Here is a 12,592-nt window from a genome sequence, read left to right as displayed (position 1 = left end):
AATTTGAGGTTCTCTCAGGCTTATCTGCACACTTGGAACAAGTTATAAACTATCAACAAAAAATTAACGATTAAATTAGTTGAAACGCATAAAGATACAATAGTGGTTGGTTAGTGTGGAAGGAAATAAAAAAAAAAGGTTATAATTTTTAAACTCAAACATGATATTTTATCAGCACATATATTAAAATGTTCATCCTACATTATACATACTTTATCTTGAAAAGTTTGAAGTCAGTTAAAAAAAGAGAGTATGTTTTAAAAAGGTAGTGTTTGTGGAATTTGAAAAGAAAAAAAAGGAGGAGAATTTAGCAGAGAGTGGCTTTGATTGATAGGTGTGTCCTTCTACAAAAGTTGTCCCCGAAAGAATTGTATATACAGAGATGAGATGAGATGGGGAAGAAGGAGGTGGGGTTTAGTCCCATACAGTTTTCCTTCTAGGACTTCTGGAGAGGCTATGAAGGGGAAGATGGGCATTCCCATAGGCTGCAGAGTCATCAGGGTAGCCGCCGTAGCCTCCTCCTCTGTGGGGTTGTTGTCTGGTGTTTGAGTAGTGGTAGTTAATGGAGGTACCCCTTCCTCCAAGCCTTCCCATTTGAGGATCTTGGGGTGGTCTAGAAGTAGAGAAAGAGGGATAGTTGTGAAAAGGAAGATGGGGATGATGCTGCTGATAATGATGACCTTGCTGATCCAATCCACCCATGTTCGTCAGATTCGGAGAGCTTCGCACTCTCTGCATCGCACTACAATGGGAATTGGAATTGGGAAAGCGAGGGGAGTACATGTCCCCTGCATCGGGTGAGGTTGATACAGGGGAAGAACAGGCAGAGCCCCTGGTAGCCCTAGGGCTTGTTCGGAGGATCCCATTGATGGCGTCGATGTAACGCTGCTCCAAGAGATAGGGTTCGGAGGCAGGCAGAGGCGGCCGGAAAGGGGGAAAGAGGAACGCACGGAGCAATCCGGTGTGGTGGCGGTCGTGCTCCTGGATCATGTGCTTCACGTCTTCCTCCGTCCTAACCGACACCAACGCGTCCAGATCTTCGGGGACGAGCTGGTACTTGAGCACCACCTCCCCCTCCACCATGCTCCCCACCTTCTTCATCAGCTCTGAAATCAATTCATGCAATGCAATGCAATTCAATTCAATTGAAATTAAGGTGAATTCAGTAGTTGAAATGGAAGAATTGAATTGAAATTAGGGTGAATTGAATTGAATGGTTGAAACGGAAGGGAGGGGGTACCGGAGAAGGTGATGTCGCGGTGCACTGAAACGACCCGAGTCTCGCCGCCGACGTACCTGAGGAGGCCGTCGGAGGGCCGTGGAAGGACCTTGCCGGCGTAGCTGCAGAGGAATTTGACTTTGTTTTTGGGCGAGTCCTCTCCCATGGATTATTATTATTATTATTATTATTATTATATGAAAAGTGAAAAGTGAATGAAAGATTTATTATATAATCCAAATATCTCTCTTTCAAATTGAATCTCAACAACACAATTTTCCACTATTCCCGCTCCTTATTTTACCTATTTCTTTCTATTATAATTATTTATCTTAACTCAATTTCCTATAATTCACTATTTTTTCTATTTCATTCCAATTTCCTATAATTCACTAATTTATTCTATTCCTATCATCTTAATAAATTGTAATTAAATATTAACTAAAAATTTAATCAAAATTACTTCTATTCTAACGACTTCGGTTTTATTGCCTTTATTAGTAATATAATTTTCATTAAAAATCATTCCCAATTCATCTATTACTTTTGCTAAAGTCTGTAACAAGATTTCTTCAGAAGAAAATAATTATTACAAGAATAGAAGTTGTTGATTTACGTAATAAACATCCTCGTAAATATCTGATCTGTCACCCACTCAAAGTTGTTGGACCAAAGCCACATGTTTTGAAAAAAACCTTTTTTAGTTTATATTAATGTTTCACATGATTACTGTTACTCAATTATTAGAAATGATGTAAAATAATTGGCAGTGAAAAGAAAGAAATGAAGGAAGAAGAAAAAGTTGATTAATCTTATGGAAGTTTGAGATCACAATTCACAATCTAGTTTTGCAATATGAAAGATGATGATAAATGAGAAAGGTGTGATGTCTGAGAAGTGAAGAGTGAAGACTAGAATGGGAATCGAAGAAGCCTCTTACATGCTTTCAGGATCTTCATCTTCATCCTCACTCCCCTCTCCTCCTTCGATTCTTCAATGCCCGATTCCATTGCTGTCTCATCGATCCTGCAGTACCTCTCTGAAACCGATGAAGATCTTCCCATTGAGAATGCCCTTTTCATTGTAACTTCAAACCCCTCTGATGCAGAACAACACCTGCTTGAAACTGAAGCACTCCTACCCAGTATCACTCCGAATATCTCTCCTTTCGCATCACCTGCTTCAGAGCTGCAATCATCCATGGATCTTGCCTTCTGGGTGCCAATCCTTCCATACCCATTCCTCATGTTTTTGCTCATTAACTGTGGGTAGCAGAGAGACACAGAGACAAGACAGAGACAGACAGAGAGACTATGATGTCATGTGTAGATGACTAAATAAAATGAATGTGCAGAGGTAGCACTAAACTAAGTAGTACATGTGTATGTAATGTTACACTCACTGTAAAATCCATTACCATCTTTTACTTTCTTCCTATGTTTCTTCACTACTCTCACTGTTTCACTATCTTTTTTTTACCATCTTTCAACTTTTTACACTTTTTACTTTCCTCATGCTAAATACATTTACTTTTCATTCGATATCTTGTACAAAAATAGTGAAAAGATGTTTGATTACAAAATAAGATTAGTCTTAGAAATAGTTGAATATGCAGATAATAATTTGCAAATTATAGTTTGCAAGGAAAAGTAGAATGAATGTTTGAGAGAGAATGGGTGAATGCTATTATTGCTCTCACTCTTTCTCTTTCTCATTCAATAGTCAATACTTTTAAATTAATTATTAATTACTTCAAATGTAAGTCCACCTCTGTTCCAGTTTCCATTTGTCTCTCTCTCCCTCTCTCTCTCTCTCTCTCTCTCTCTCTCAACCCACCATTTCAAGAATCCAACTTTTACTTTAGGGTTTTGAAATCCCAGCTACAAACCACCCACTGCTGAGCCTGATCGCTGATTGGGTATTGGGCGGCGCCTCCATTTTCAGGGCCATAGAGAAAGTGTGGAAGCTCATCTTGCACCGTAATTATGTACGCTTTAAGCACTAAATTTGGTTTAATTACAAGTTTTGACTAAGAATGCGTTTGTTTGAAGTACATGCTGAGCTCTGGGGTGTGTGGGGCATCCAATTCCTGAATTGCAGCCTAGCTTTTCATTTGTGGGGCACTGTGCAGAGACTTCACCAGGCTATCATGAATCATTGCGCCAAAAAATATATATTACTGTCGCTTTTTAATTTCCTTTTTCAGCCCAGCTTAAAGGAGTAAATGCTTTACTAGTTTTGCACCATTCTCTCCTCGAAATTTCTCCTTTGTCGGTTTTGAGATCAATCTTAAGTTTCTCTTTTCTAGTTAGTTGCCCCAGTAATCATTTATAGTTTGGTTTCTATGCATGGTCTGTGTGTTTTAGAAGGTGACTCCATGTATTATATGTGTTAACAAAGCTCCTAATTTCTGACACAAAATGATAACTGCTTAAGAGTGCTGAATTGTGGGATTTGGTTCCTTTTCAGTGAAGAGAAATGATATGCTAAGATATGGCACTTAAAGTTCCCGCTCCTGTAGCTGCTGAGATTGCAATTGGGTCCATCGGTCGTGGTTATGATATATCCACTGATATAAGGCTTAAATATTGTAAAGGAGATTCTGTAAATTCACGCTTGATTGAGATAGATGAAAATTATGTAAGAGAGGTTGTACTACCTGGTGGAGTTTCCATACCAAATGTTTCCAAATCAATTAAATGTGATAAAGGGGAACGCACTCGGTTCAGGTCCGATGTTCTGTCTTTTCAACAGGTAAACTTTCCTGTTTTACTTCTGGAGGTGAATTGAATTCTGAAATCATGCATTGTTTAATGAAATTTTTGGCTGTTACTTAGAAATAAACTACGAGCATTGTTGTGCATCTTTTTACCCATTTCCTTTCACGTCAGTGTTTTGCTCATGATCCCCCTTTGGAATGCACTTTTTAGTAGATGATAGATGGAATGTATATGAAGGTCTTACTCTAGCTTCATATTTCAAAAGTGAACAGGTGTTTGGTCATCATCACTGTCAAAACTTTACTGTTATGTGTTTGAAACCATGATGCATGATGAAATTTGTTCAGTATGATGTGTCCTGGTTGATTGGCTTTGATAACACCCTCTGTTTAAAGCCAACGGGGGATTGGCTCAACAGGTAGTATCTGTCAGTTTGATTGCTGTTGGTTTTCTTTCCTTGGTAGGCCATATGTAAATAATCTTATAAGCTATTGCAAAAGCATCTGACATGCCCTAACCGCTTAGTGTGTTATATGTATCACTAAGTAGGCAAATCATCTTCAAGTTATAAATCTGTTGGTAGGTTTCTAAAGGCTTTTGATCTTTGAATATTTATGCTTCTGCGTGCTTTTGAAGGGACAGAACAAAATATTTCTTTTGTTTATAATTTGCTATTGCAGTGGTAATGACTTTCTTTTTGTCAGCATTTTAAGTTTTAAGAAACATGCATTATCTCCTGTTCAGTGGCTGTTTACTTCATTTAAATGCTTTCAGATGTCAGAGCAATTCAATCAGGACTTATCTTTGACTGGGAAAATACCATCAGGGCTTTTCAATACAATGTTTGAATTTTCTGGTAGTTGGCAGAGAGATGCAGCCCTTACAAAGTCCCTCGCTTTTGATGGGGTGTTAATTACACTATATACTGTTGCATTGGAGAAGTCTCAAATGGTCCTCTGCGACCATGTTAAAAAAGCTGTGCCATCATCGTGGGACCCACCTGCTTTAGCAAGGTGAATTGAGTTTTGTTAATGTAATCTTGATCAGACGGTTTCTAATTCCTTGTCAAATGAAATATCATCACCCTCTAAGTTCTAGTTTTGACATCTTGGTCAGCTCTTGGAACTATGGAGGCCTTCAGATCTCTAGCTTCTTAATGATTGAGGTTCTGTGGGCCTTAAGCAGATTCATTATAGCAGAAAGATAGAAATGACCTTTGATGATAATGAACAAATAATAATTCCTTAATGAGGAATATGTGGAGGTTCTCCGATATATTTCTGTTGTTTTATTAATAACCCCAGTATTATATATTTTTCCATTTCTATTTTCACCTTTGTATGATAGGTAGATGTAATTCTGGGAATGGCGGCATAAATGAGGTGAATTGTAAAAACACATTCACGTCATTACACAGTCGCTATCTGAATATTCTTTTAAAAAGATTCAATTTCATTAAGCTGACAAGATTACATAGTTTTAATTGAACTTTTCTTTGCTGATCAATCTCCTTTTTATGGAAAAATTTGACTTGGGCTTATAAATAACAGCAATAACAACAACAATAGGAGGTTCATTGTTGATGTATGCCTTTTATAAGCCAAATTTATGTGATAAAAGCTTATTTTGGCATATTTGTTCTCTTGTTTTGGTTGTTTATTTGCATTTAAATGTTCTAGTGGTGCTAAGTTCTAAACTTCTTATCAAATTAGGACTAATTTGGATATAATATATTTCTTCATTTAATGCAAATTTTTCAATTTTTGTTTGTATGGCTTAATCATGTTGACAAGCAACATAAATTGACTGTCTTAAAAATTATTTAATTCTAATAGAATAACTCGTTTTTCTTTTTACTGTATTTTTTGTTTGAGACTCTGGCCAACTGTTACTATTCACAATTCTCAGGTTTATTGATACCTTTGGCACCCATATAATTGTTGGTATGAAAATGGGGGGAAAAGATGTTATATATTTGAAGCAGCAACACTCATCAACTCTTCAACCTGCTGATGTTCAGAAAAAATTGAAAGAGATGGCAGATAGGAGGTTTCTAGATGCCAATGGCCATTATGTTGCTTCTGATCATGTTTTCCCTAATAACAAGGTTTGTGAGCAAATTTTTTATCTTGGGACCAATCACTATTTATCCTGCTATTTTATGAAACATCTCAATACTTTTGTCTAGTAGACTTTATGCCTAATTCAAAGGACTAGATATTTGTGGATAGATAGTGGCTCGATTGGGGTAACACGATAGACTAACAAACTTTACTGGGATAGGTTATATCATCTTAGAAAATGAATTTTAAACCTATCTCAATTGTAAGGTGAGTTTTGCACTGACATTTAAGCTATAATTTAGTCATGTCTCTAATTGATATGAAATCTCTAATTTAGAATGATTATGATATTTGATCGAGTCTTGTACTGTGTTTTGCTTTGATATTCATGCATTTAATGTTGGTTCCAGGGCTCCCTTCCCATGTATAGTTTGATTAAACATTGTAATAGCAAATGGAAATGATATTTGCGTGAACTATGTGGTATGCTACAATTTGGGCCATAAAAAATAAAGTTACAGCGAATCATAGATGTTACTAAATGACCTGTTTGGAGTGTGGGACAAGTGTGTATAAATTTGTGCAAGTGTCATTACTCATTATTTTTTGAGTGCATGGTTCATAAATTGTAATTATTTTCTTGAATAATATAATATCATCTTTGTAATGTATAGGAACCATATGTAATGAGAAAAGGGAGATAGGGATGGGAGTGTTCACATGTGAATTTAGAGATAAAAGGGGCTATGGGAGGTTAGTTAGAGCAGTGACTGACTAATTGAGAGAAGAAGTTAGGGAAGAGTCTAGAGGTCTATACTTTGAGTTGGAGGGTTATGAATCTGCAATCCGTACTATTTTAATATCTTCAATCGCTCATCTCTGATCCTGTCTTCCATTGATACAGACCCATATATATTTTCTGTCAATAAGCATTTTGTTATCTTCCTATATTGGATTGAAACTTGACAGTATGTAATCAATATTGCTTCTCTACAGTTTGGAATCAGGGAGCAGAGGCTAACATTTGCCAATATTAGTCCATCGAGTTCTTATTCACATGAGGTGTGCTTAAAATATTTAACTTTTACAATATTTTTAGTATTTGTATTTACCATAGCAATTGTACTTATTTTTTTTTTACCACAGGATATTGTAAGCATTTGCAAGAGGAGGGGTGGGAGTGATGACAGAAACCTATCCCACAATGAGTGGTTGCAAACTGTTCAGTGTGAGCCTGATGTGATCTCAATGTCATTCATTCCAATTACATCTCTATTGAATGGAGTGCCAGGGAGTGGATTCTTGAGCCATGCCATAAACCTTTATTTACGATGTAAGCAATTTTTTTTTTCTTTACATATGTTCTATCTAAATAATACTTCCTTTTGGTATTTGATTGTAACAGTTGTCCATTATGTTGTGGACTGAGCGATTCTGTTGGGTGCAAAATTTTATAGTTTATGGTTTACTATTAATAAACTTGTGAAGTCCACCCCTGCCCCACTTTTTGAAGCACTGAAGCAATTATTGAAAGTTTAGATAGCTTGCAAGTCTTTTATTCATAGGAGAAGTATTCTTACTGCAACTGAGCTATTGTAGACAGTTGTCTTGTAGAATGACCACCAGCCTGGTCTCTCTACCTTTTAACTGTTCTTGTTGCATGACCAAAAATACTTGTGATCTTTGTCTGGATGGTTATAGACTTCCCATTACATTCTGTTAGACTTTCCTTTATATTCATTGAGTTTTGATCATCTTCTGGCTGAATGCATAATAAGTTTTGAATTAACAAATCCCCAGGAATATTATAAATTGTATTGATCACCGGAGACTGACATTGTATAAAAGTGAAAGTATTTTTCATATTTTTTCATAGTTGGAGTGGTATTTGCTCTATACATTAAAACTGGGAAAAACATCATTTGTCTTGTGGGATAGTCATATGGCTTCTTACACCACTCTGATCTTCTTGACTATCTCCCAAAACACAGGTCAGAAGGAGACCCTTATCAACTTTACTTTTTCCTAACCAGGATTAAAGAATTCAATTGCTGACACTGTTATTCGTTTATTTCAAAGAAAGTAAAGACAGTATTTTGATGCTTTACAGAAAAAAATATTCAATCTGTTAAAAACTGAATCATCTTCATTCCTTTGGATCAGCTGACACTTCAAATTTCCAGCCTTATGTTTGTTTTCAGAAGCAAAATGATTTTCTAGGATGTAATTTTTACCCTGGAGGCTCATGATTTTTTTAATTGATCATTTTATTCTCTTGGCTGTGAAGGAAAAATGTCATTTGAATAGAATAGAAGCGTTCGATTCCTTTGCTTGTTGAAGTTCTTTTTCATTCTATTTGTTAATTCAGTTGGCTTTGAATTAACCTACTGTCATGAATTCTTTAAAAGATTCGCCTTACCAAACATAATAATATTCAGTTGGAGAAATCTGTGTGCTGACATTAGGAGAGTGCATAGCTGCTCCCACAAGGACTTAATAGCGTTTAGGCATTGCTTTGCAATACCGAGTAATGAAACATATGAAAACATACCCTTATTAGTAGAATAGTGATTAGATCTTAGTGATTCATATATGCATCATTACACTGCCCAGGGCTTAGATTTTTCTCTTAAAATTAAATTCCCATGGATCACTTTTTTTTCATTGTTTGTCTTCAATTTTGGTTTATTCCAGATTGATTACCTTTACTGGTTTAAAATGCTTCATTATGTATTGAATCTTGCAGATAAACCACCGGTTCAAGAGCTCCACCAATTCTTGGAATTCCAGCTGCCAAGGCAGTGGGCACCTGTATTCAGTGATCTTCCACTTGGTCCACAACGGAAGCAACGAAGTTCTGCTTCTTTACAGTTTAGCTTCATGGGTCCAAAGCTTTATGTTAATACCACACAGGTGAAACTTTGTTCTTTGGTCCTAGATATTTAGGTATTGATTGGTTTTGCCTCTCTGGGTCATAACATAACTAATCACATTCAAGTCTTTTGGTTTGTGTGACGGAATTTCGGGGAGAACAACTCCGAGGACGTCCACAACTAGAAGCAGGGAAACCAGAATTAAGAATGGTAACTATCGCTGACAGAAAGAAAGAGAAAACAGAGATAAAATTTTCGAGAAAGAAGTATGTGATTTGTGTAAACATTTTTCCATTGATATTTGAAGGTTGTGGCCATCTTGCCACTGCCTGAATTTTAGAGGGGTCAGTGGACAACATGATCTTGGATATAATTTCTGGTCCTGAATAATTTGGAAAATTGTCTTGAGATGCACCACATGATCCTAAAGTGTAGGGCTGTAAACAAGAATGTCGTAGAAAAGGTTGATGACAAACCTTTAATGCTTGGAATAAAACAGGAACATTGGTTAACCCAATGGCATAGCCAAATATTAGAAATGCCGGGGCATGAGTCTTAAAGTTGTCTTGTATTCTTCTCCAGATTCCATTCTCAGTGGATGGTATCCAGTCTCAAATCCAGTTTACAATACATAATTCACCCCCCTAATTCATGCATCAAATCATCAGTAAGAGGAATTAGAAACCCGAGTTGAAATTTGAGGCACCCTGTCAACTATTGAATTTTTTTATATTCTGATTGAATTTTACAGTATCATGCAATTTTACAAAGTTAGCAGCGTGGGTAATGTATGTTAGTTAGTGTTAAACATTCTGACATGCATCTGGATATTATGCTCAAACAGTGTTGGGGGGTCAAGATACTTGAGTTAAGGCTTGAATTGAAGTTGAGAGTGGGTCCCCATATGCCTCACCAAAACGTAAGGTAACATCAAGAATATACTGGGGCCATCTAGGATAAATTTCAAATCTGGACCTCATATAATTGAGGTGCCATTTTAGTGCAATCTCATCCAAAAGCTAATAGCGCTTTTGATTCAGGGATTTGTTTGTTATCTAGAGAAAAATTGCTCGCATTTGTTTAGCCAGTCCTTAACAGTTTGTGATTTAGTTGGACCAATCAAGAAGGAGAAATATGTGGGAGTAAATATTGTATGAAGAAGCTTTTAGGATTTATTTTTGTTACCATGTAGTGGAACGTAGTCTTACAAACAATAGATGCATATTTTTTGTTCATGTGGTGTAAACTATAATGCTTCGTATATTTTGTTGTCAACATTCATCGATTCAGCATTTTTTAAACTGACATTCTAAACTTTGTGGACGTTGATTCTCTATTTCGTTTGTTTTTTGGGAGGAACATGTAGTGCACTTTCTAGTTTGTGTTCATGGACACAAGTTAAGAACACAGAAGGTTTTTGTTTAAAAAAGCAGTTAAGTAATTAGAAACATTTAATAGGATATATACTAATTTATAACCTCTGTGCTAAAGCCAGGAATAATGTCATGTTATCACAGGTTGATGTAGGTAAGAGGCCAGTAACTGGTCTCCGTCTGTATCTTGAAGGTAAGAAAAGCAATCGGTTGGCAATCCATTTGCAACACCTTTCATCACTTCCAAAAATCTTCCAGCTTGAAGATGACCCAAATGATAACTTTCAGCGGAAGTCTTATGATAGGAGATTCTATGAGAAGGTTCAATGGAAGAATTTCTCTCATGTGTGCACAGCTCCTGTGGAATCCGAGGAGGATCTTTCAATAGTAACTGGAGCACAACTACAAGTTGAGAATTATGGCATAAAAAACATACTCTTCCTAAGAATTAGATTCTCAACTGTGTTGGGAGCTAAGGCAGTGAAGCATCCGGAGTGGGAGGGATCCCCCAAGTTGGGAGCCAAGTCAGGACTGATATCCACTTTAATCAGCCAACACTTCACAGCCACATTTCAGAAGCCGCCGCCGCGTCCAGCAGATGTTAATATCAATTCTGCCGTCTATCCGGGCGGCCCTCCGGTTCCGGTCCAAGCTCCGAAGCTTCTGAAATTTGTTGACACAACTGAGATGAGCAGAGGACCACAAGAGTCTCCTGGCTATTGGGTTGTCTCTGGAGCAAAGCTTGTTGTTGATAAGGGCAGAATTTCTCTCCGTGTTAAGTATTCTTTGCTGACCTTGATATTACCAGATGAAGACATGTTGGATGACTTGTAGCTCATTCTTTCTTTTTTAGGCCTTTCCTTCACCAAACTCTCTTCTGCAAGTCTTCATTTTGTTCTGCAAGTCTTCATTTTGCTATGCTAATCATGGAGGTCTTCTTGCAAAGTTAAAGAGGGGTAGGTGCAAGTTGCTGAAGACTGCAGTGGCTTTCCCCTACCACTGGAGTTCCACTTGTAATGTAAACTTTCACAGTTTAAAACCATGACTTGTTCAAAATTACAATCACAAATCAATTCCACTCTAAACAGTAATATATGTATATCAATTTAATACGCTCAGAAATTATGTTTAAACATTCATTCTCATTACTGATTTGAGTTATGACTTGTTTTAATTTTAAAGTGAATACTTATGAGATGAAGTTATTGATATTTGAGTTTTTTTTACTGGTATATTATTAACTGATGTATCAAATCATGTAGAATTTCTCACTGGCAAAATATAGAGCTACAAAATACTTTCATCCTTTCTTCAGAATTGGAAAAGTGCGAAATAGAAAATTAATCTAAACTTTTAATAAAATCAAGAACATTTATTATAATCCATAATACTTTAACACCAGAAAAAAACATATATAAAGAAAGAAAGAGTAAATCTTTGCAATGTTTTATGATTTGTATATATTAGGAGTGATTTTATTGATCAACCTTATCATCTTTTTTAAACTAGAAATTGATGAGAGATTATTACATTTTGATTAACATTTAATGAATTATTTGTATTAAAAACATGTCTTGATAAAAGATGTACTATTACTTGAAAACAAGATCACTAATTTTGTGACTTGTTAATTATATATATATAAAATTATAAATATAATCAATTTTTATGTAATTTATTATAGTAAAATAAATAATTAAATATAAATATAAAATGATTATATTTTTATTAATTTAAATAATTTAAATTTAGGTATTTTATAAAACAACTTACTTTAATATTTTATTCTAACTATAAATATTTTATTTATTAAAATTTTATAATAAAAATTATTTTTTAAGATTATTATTCTAAAATAAAAAATTTATTTATTAAGATTTTATCATTTTATTTCAATTTTGCTTTTAAAATTACATCAAATTATTTTTAATTTGTCTTTTTCATTTTATTCATACATGTGTGCATGTTAGTTTATATATGAGCAAAGTGAGCCAATAGATTTTTATAGACAATCAAATAGTTATTTCTTATTCAAAGTATCCAATTTTTTATGGTAAGATTAAGTTATTTTCTTAAAAGATGTGCTACGAGAAGGCGAAATTAAGCTAATTTATTGCAGAACCATTTTGACAAAAGCTCTTTTAAAAGTTAAATTCGAAGCTTTTTGAGAATCAAGTTAGAAATATAGGCTATTATGTTTTGTTTTTTAATTTCAATTAATGTTGTTATACTCTTTATATAGAGCCTTTTAATGAAATATCAATAATTTCTAATTCTATATTTCTCATATTTTATCCTGTTTTTATAAATAATTATTAACATCACTGAACACCTTGGTTATACA

General features: G+C 35.1%; 2 protein-coding genes across 7 annotated transcripts; one reads left to right on the top strand and one right to left on the bottom strand.

Annotated features, from left to right (window-relative positions):
- Positions 1-126: 126 nt before the first annotated feature.
- On the bottom strand, positions 127-1,898 carry LOC137832921 (Octicosapeptide/Phox/Bem1p family protein). The gene is made up of 2 exons (XM_068641317.2): positions 1,241-1,898; positions 127-1,106 (listed from the first exon to the last, which is right to left on the bottom strand). The coding sequence occupies exons 1-2, from the start codon at positions 1,383-1,385 to the stop codon at positions 415-417; spliced, it is 837 nt and encodes a 278-aa protein (XP_068497418.1). The 5' UTR covers positions 1,386-1,898; the 3' UTR covers positions 127-414.
- A 158-nt stretch (positions 1,899-2,056) lies between these two features.
- On the top strand, positions 2,057-11,396 carry LOC137832918 (MACPF domain-containing protein At4g24290). 6 transcript variants are annotated; one of them, XM_068641313.2, is made up of 8 exons: positions 2,057-2,575; positions 3,689-3,973; positions 4,714-4,952; positions 5,848-6,046; positions 6,999-7,064; positions 7,149-7,335; positions 8,749-8,915; positions 10,393-11,396. In XM_068641313.2, exons 2-8 carry the CDS (start codon positions 3,713-3,715, stop codon positions 11,080-11,082), a joined length of 1,809 nt encoding a protein of 602 aa, XP_068497414.1. In that variant the 5' UTR covers positions 2,057-2,575; positions 3,689-3,712; the 3' UTR covers positions 11,083-11,396. The 6 variants fall into 6 exon arrangements, with proteins under 6 accessions (XP_068497414.1, XP_090159264.1, XP_068497412.1 ...); XM_068641311.2 differs by having other exon boundaries at positions 2,567-3,206; XM_068641312.2 differs by lacking the exon at positions 2,057-2,575 and adding an exon at positions 3,271-3,588.
- Positions 11,397-12,592: the final 1,196 nt, after the last annotated feature.

This window comes from Phaseolus vulgaris, chromosome 6 (genome assembly GCF_051622355.1).
Source record: "Phaseolus vulgaris cultivar YP4 chromosome 6, ASM5162235v1, whole genome shotgun sequence".
NCBI classification, from domain to species: Eukaryota; Viridiplantae; Streptophyta; class Magnoliopsida; order Fabales; family Fabaceae; genus Phaseolus; species Phaseolus vulgaris.
The sequence above is the reverse complement of the archived record's forward strand: the minus strand, read 5'-3'. Positions and strand labels throughout refer to the sequence as shown.

Excerpts from the sequence above, each read along its gene's own strand:
- LOC137832918 (XM_090303138.1), top strand. The coding sequence starts at position 3,713 with ATGGCACTTAAAGTTCCCGCTCCTGTAGCTGCTGAGATTGCAATTGGG. Across the intron at positions 4,953-5,847 it reads GACCCACCTGCTTTAGCAAG|GTTTATTGATACCTTTGGCA; the intron begins GTGAATTGAGTT and ends CACAATTCTCAG. Across the intron at positions 7,336-8,748 it reads CATAAACCTTTATTTACGAT|ATAAACCACCGGTTCAAGAG; the intron begins GTAAGCAATTTT and ends TGAATCTTGCAG.
- LOC137832921 (XM_068641317.2), bottom strand. The coding sequence starts at position 1,385 with ATGGGAGAGGACTCGCCCAAAAACAAAGTCAAATTCCTCTGCAGCTAC. Across the intron at positions 1,107-1,240 it reads CCGCGACATCACCTTCTCCG|AGCTGATGAAGAAGGTGGGG; the intron begins GTACCCCCTCCC and ends AATTGATTTCAG.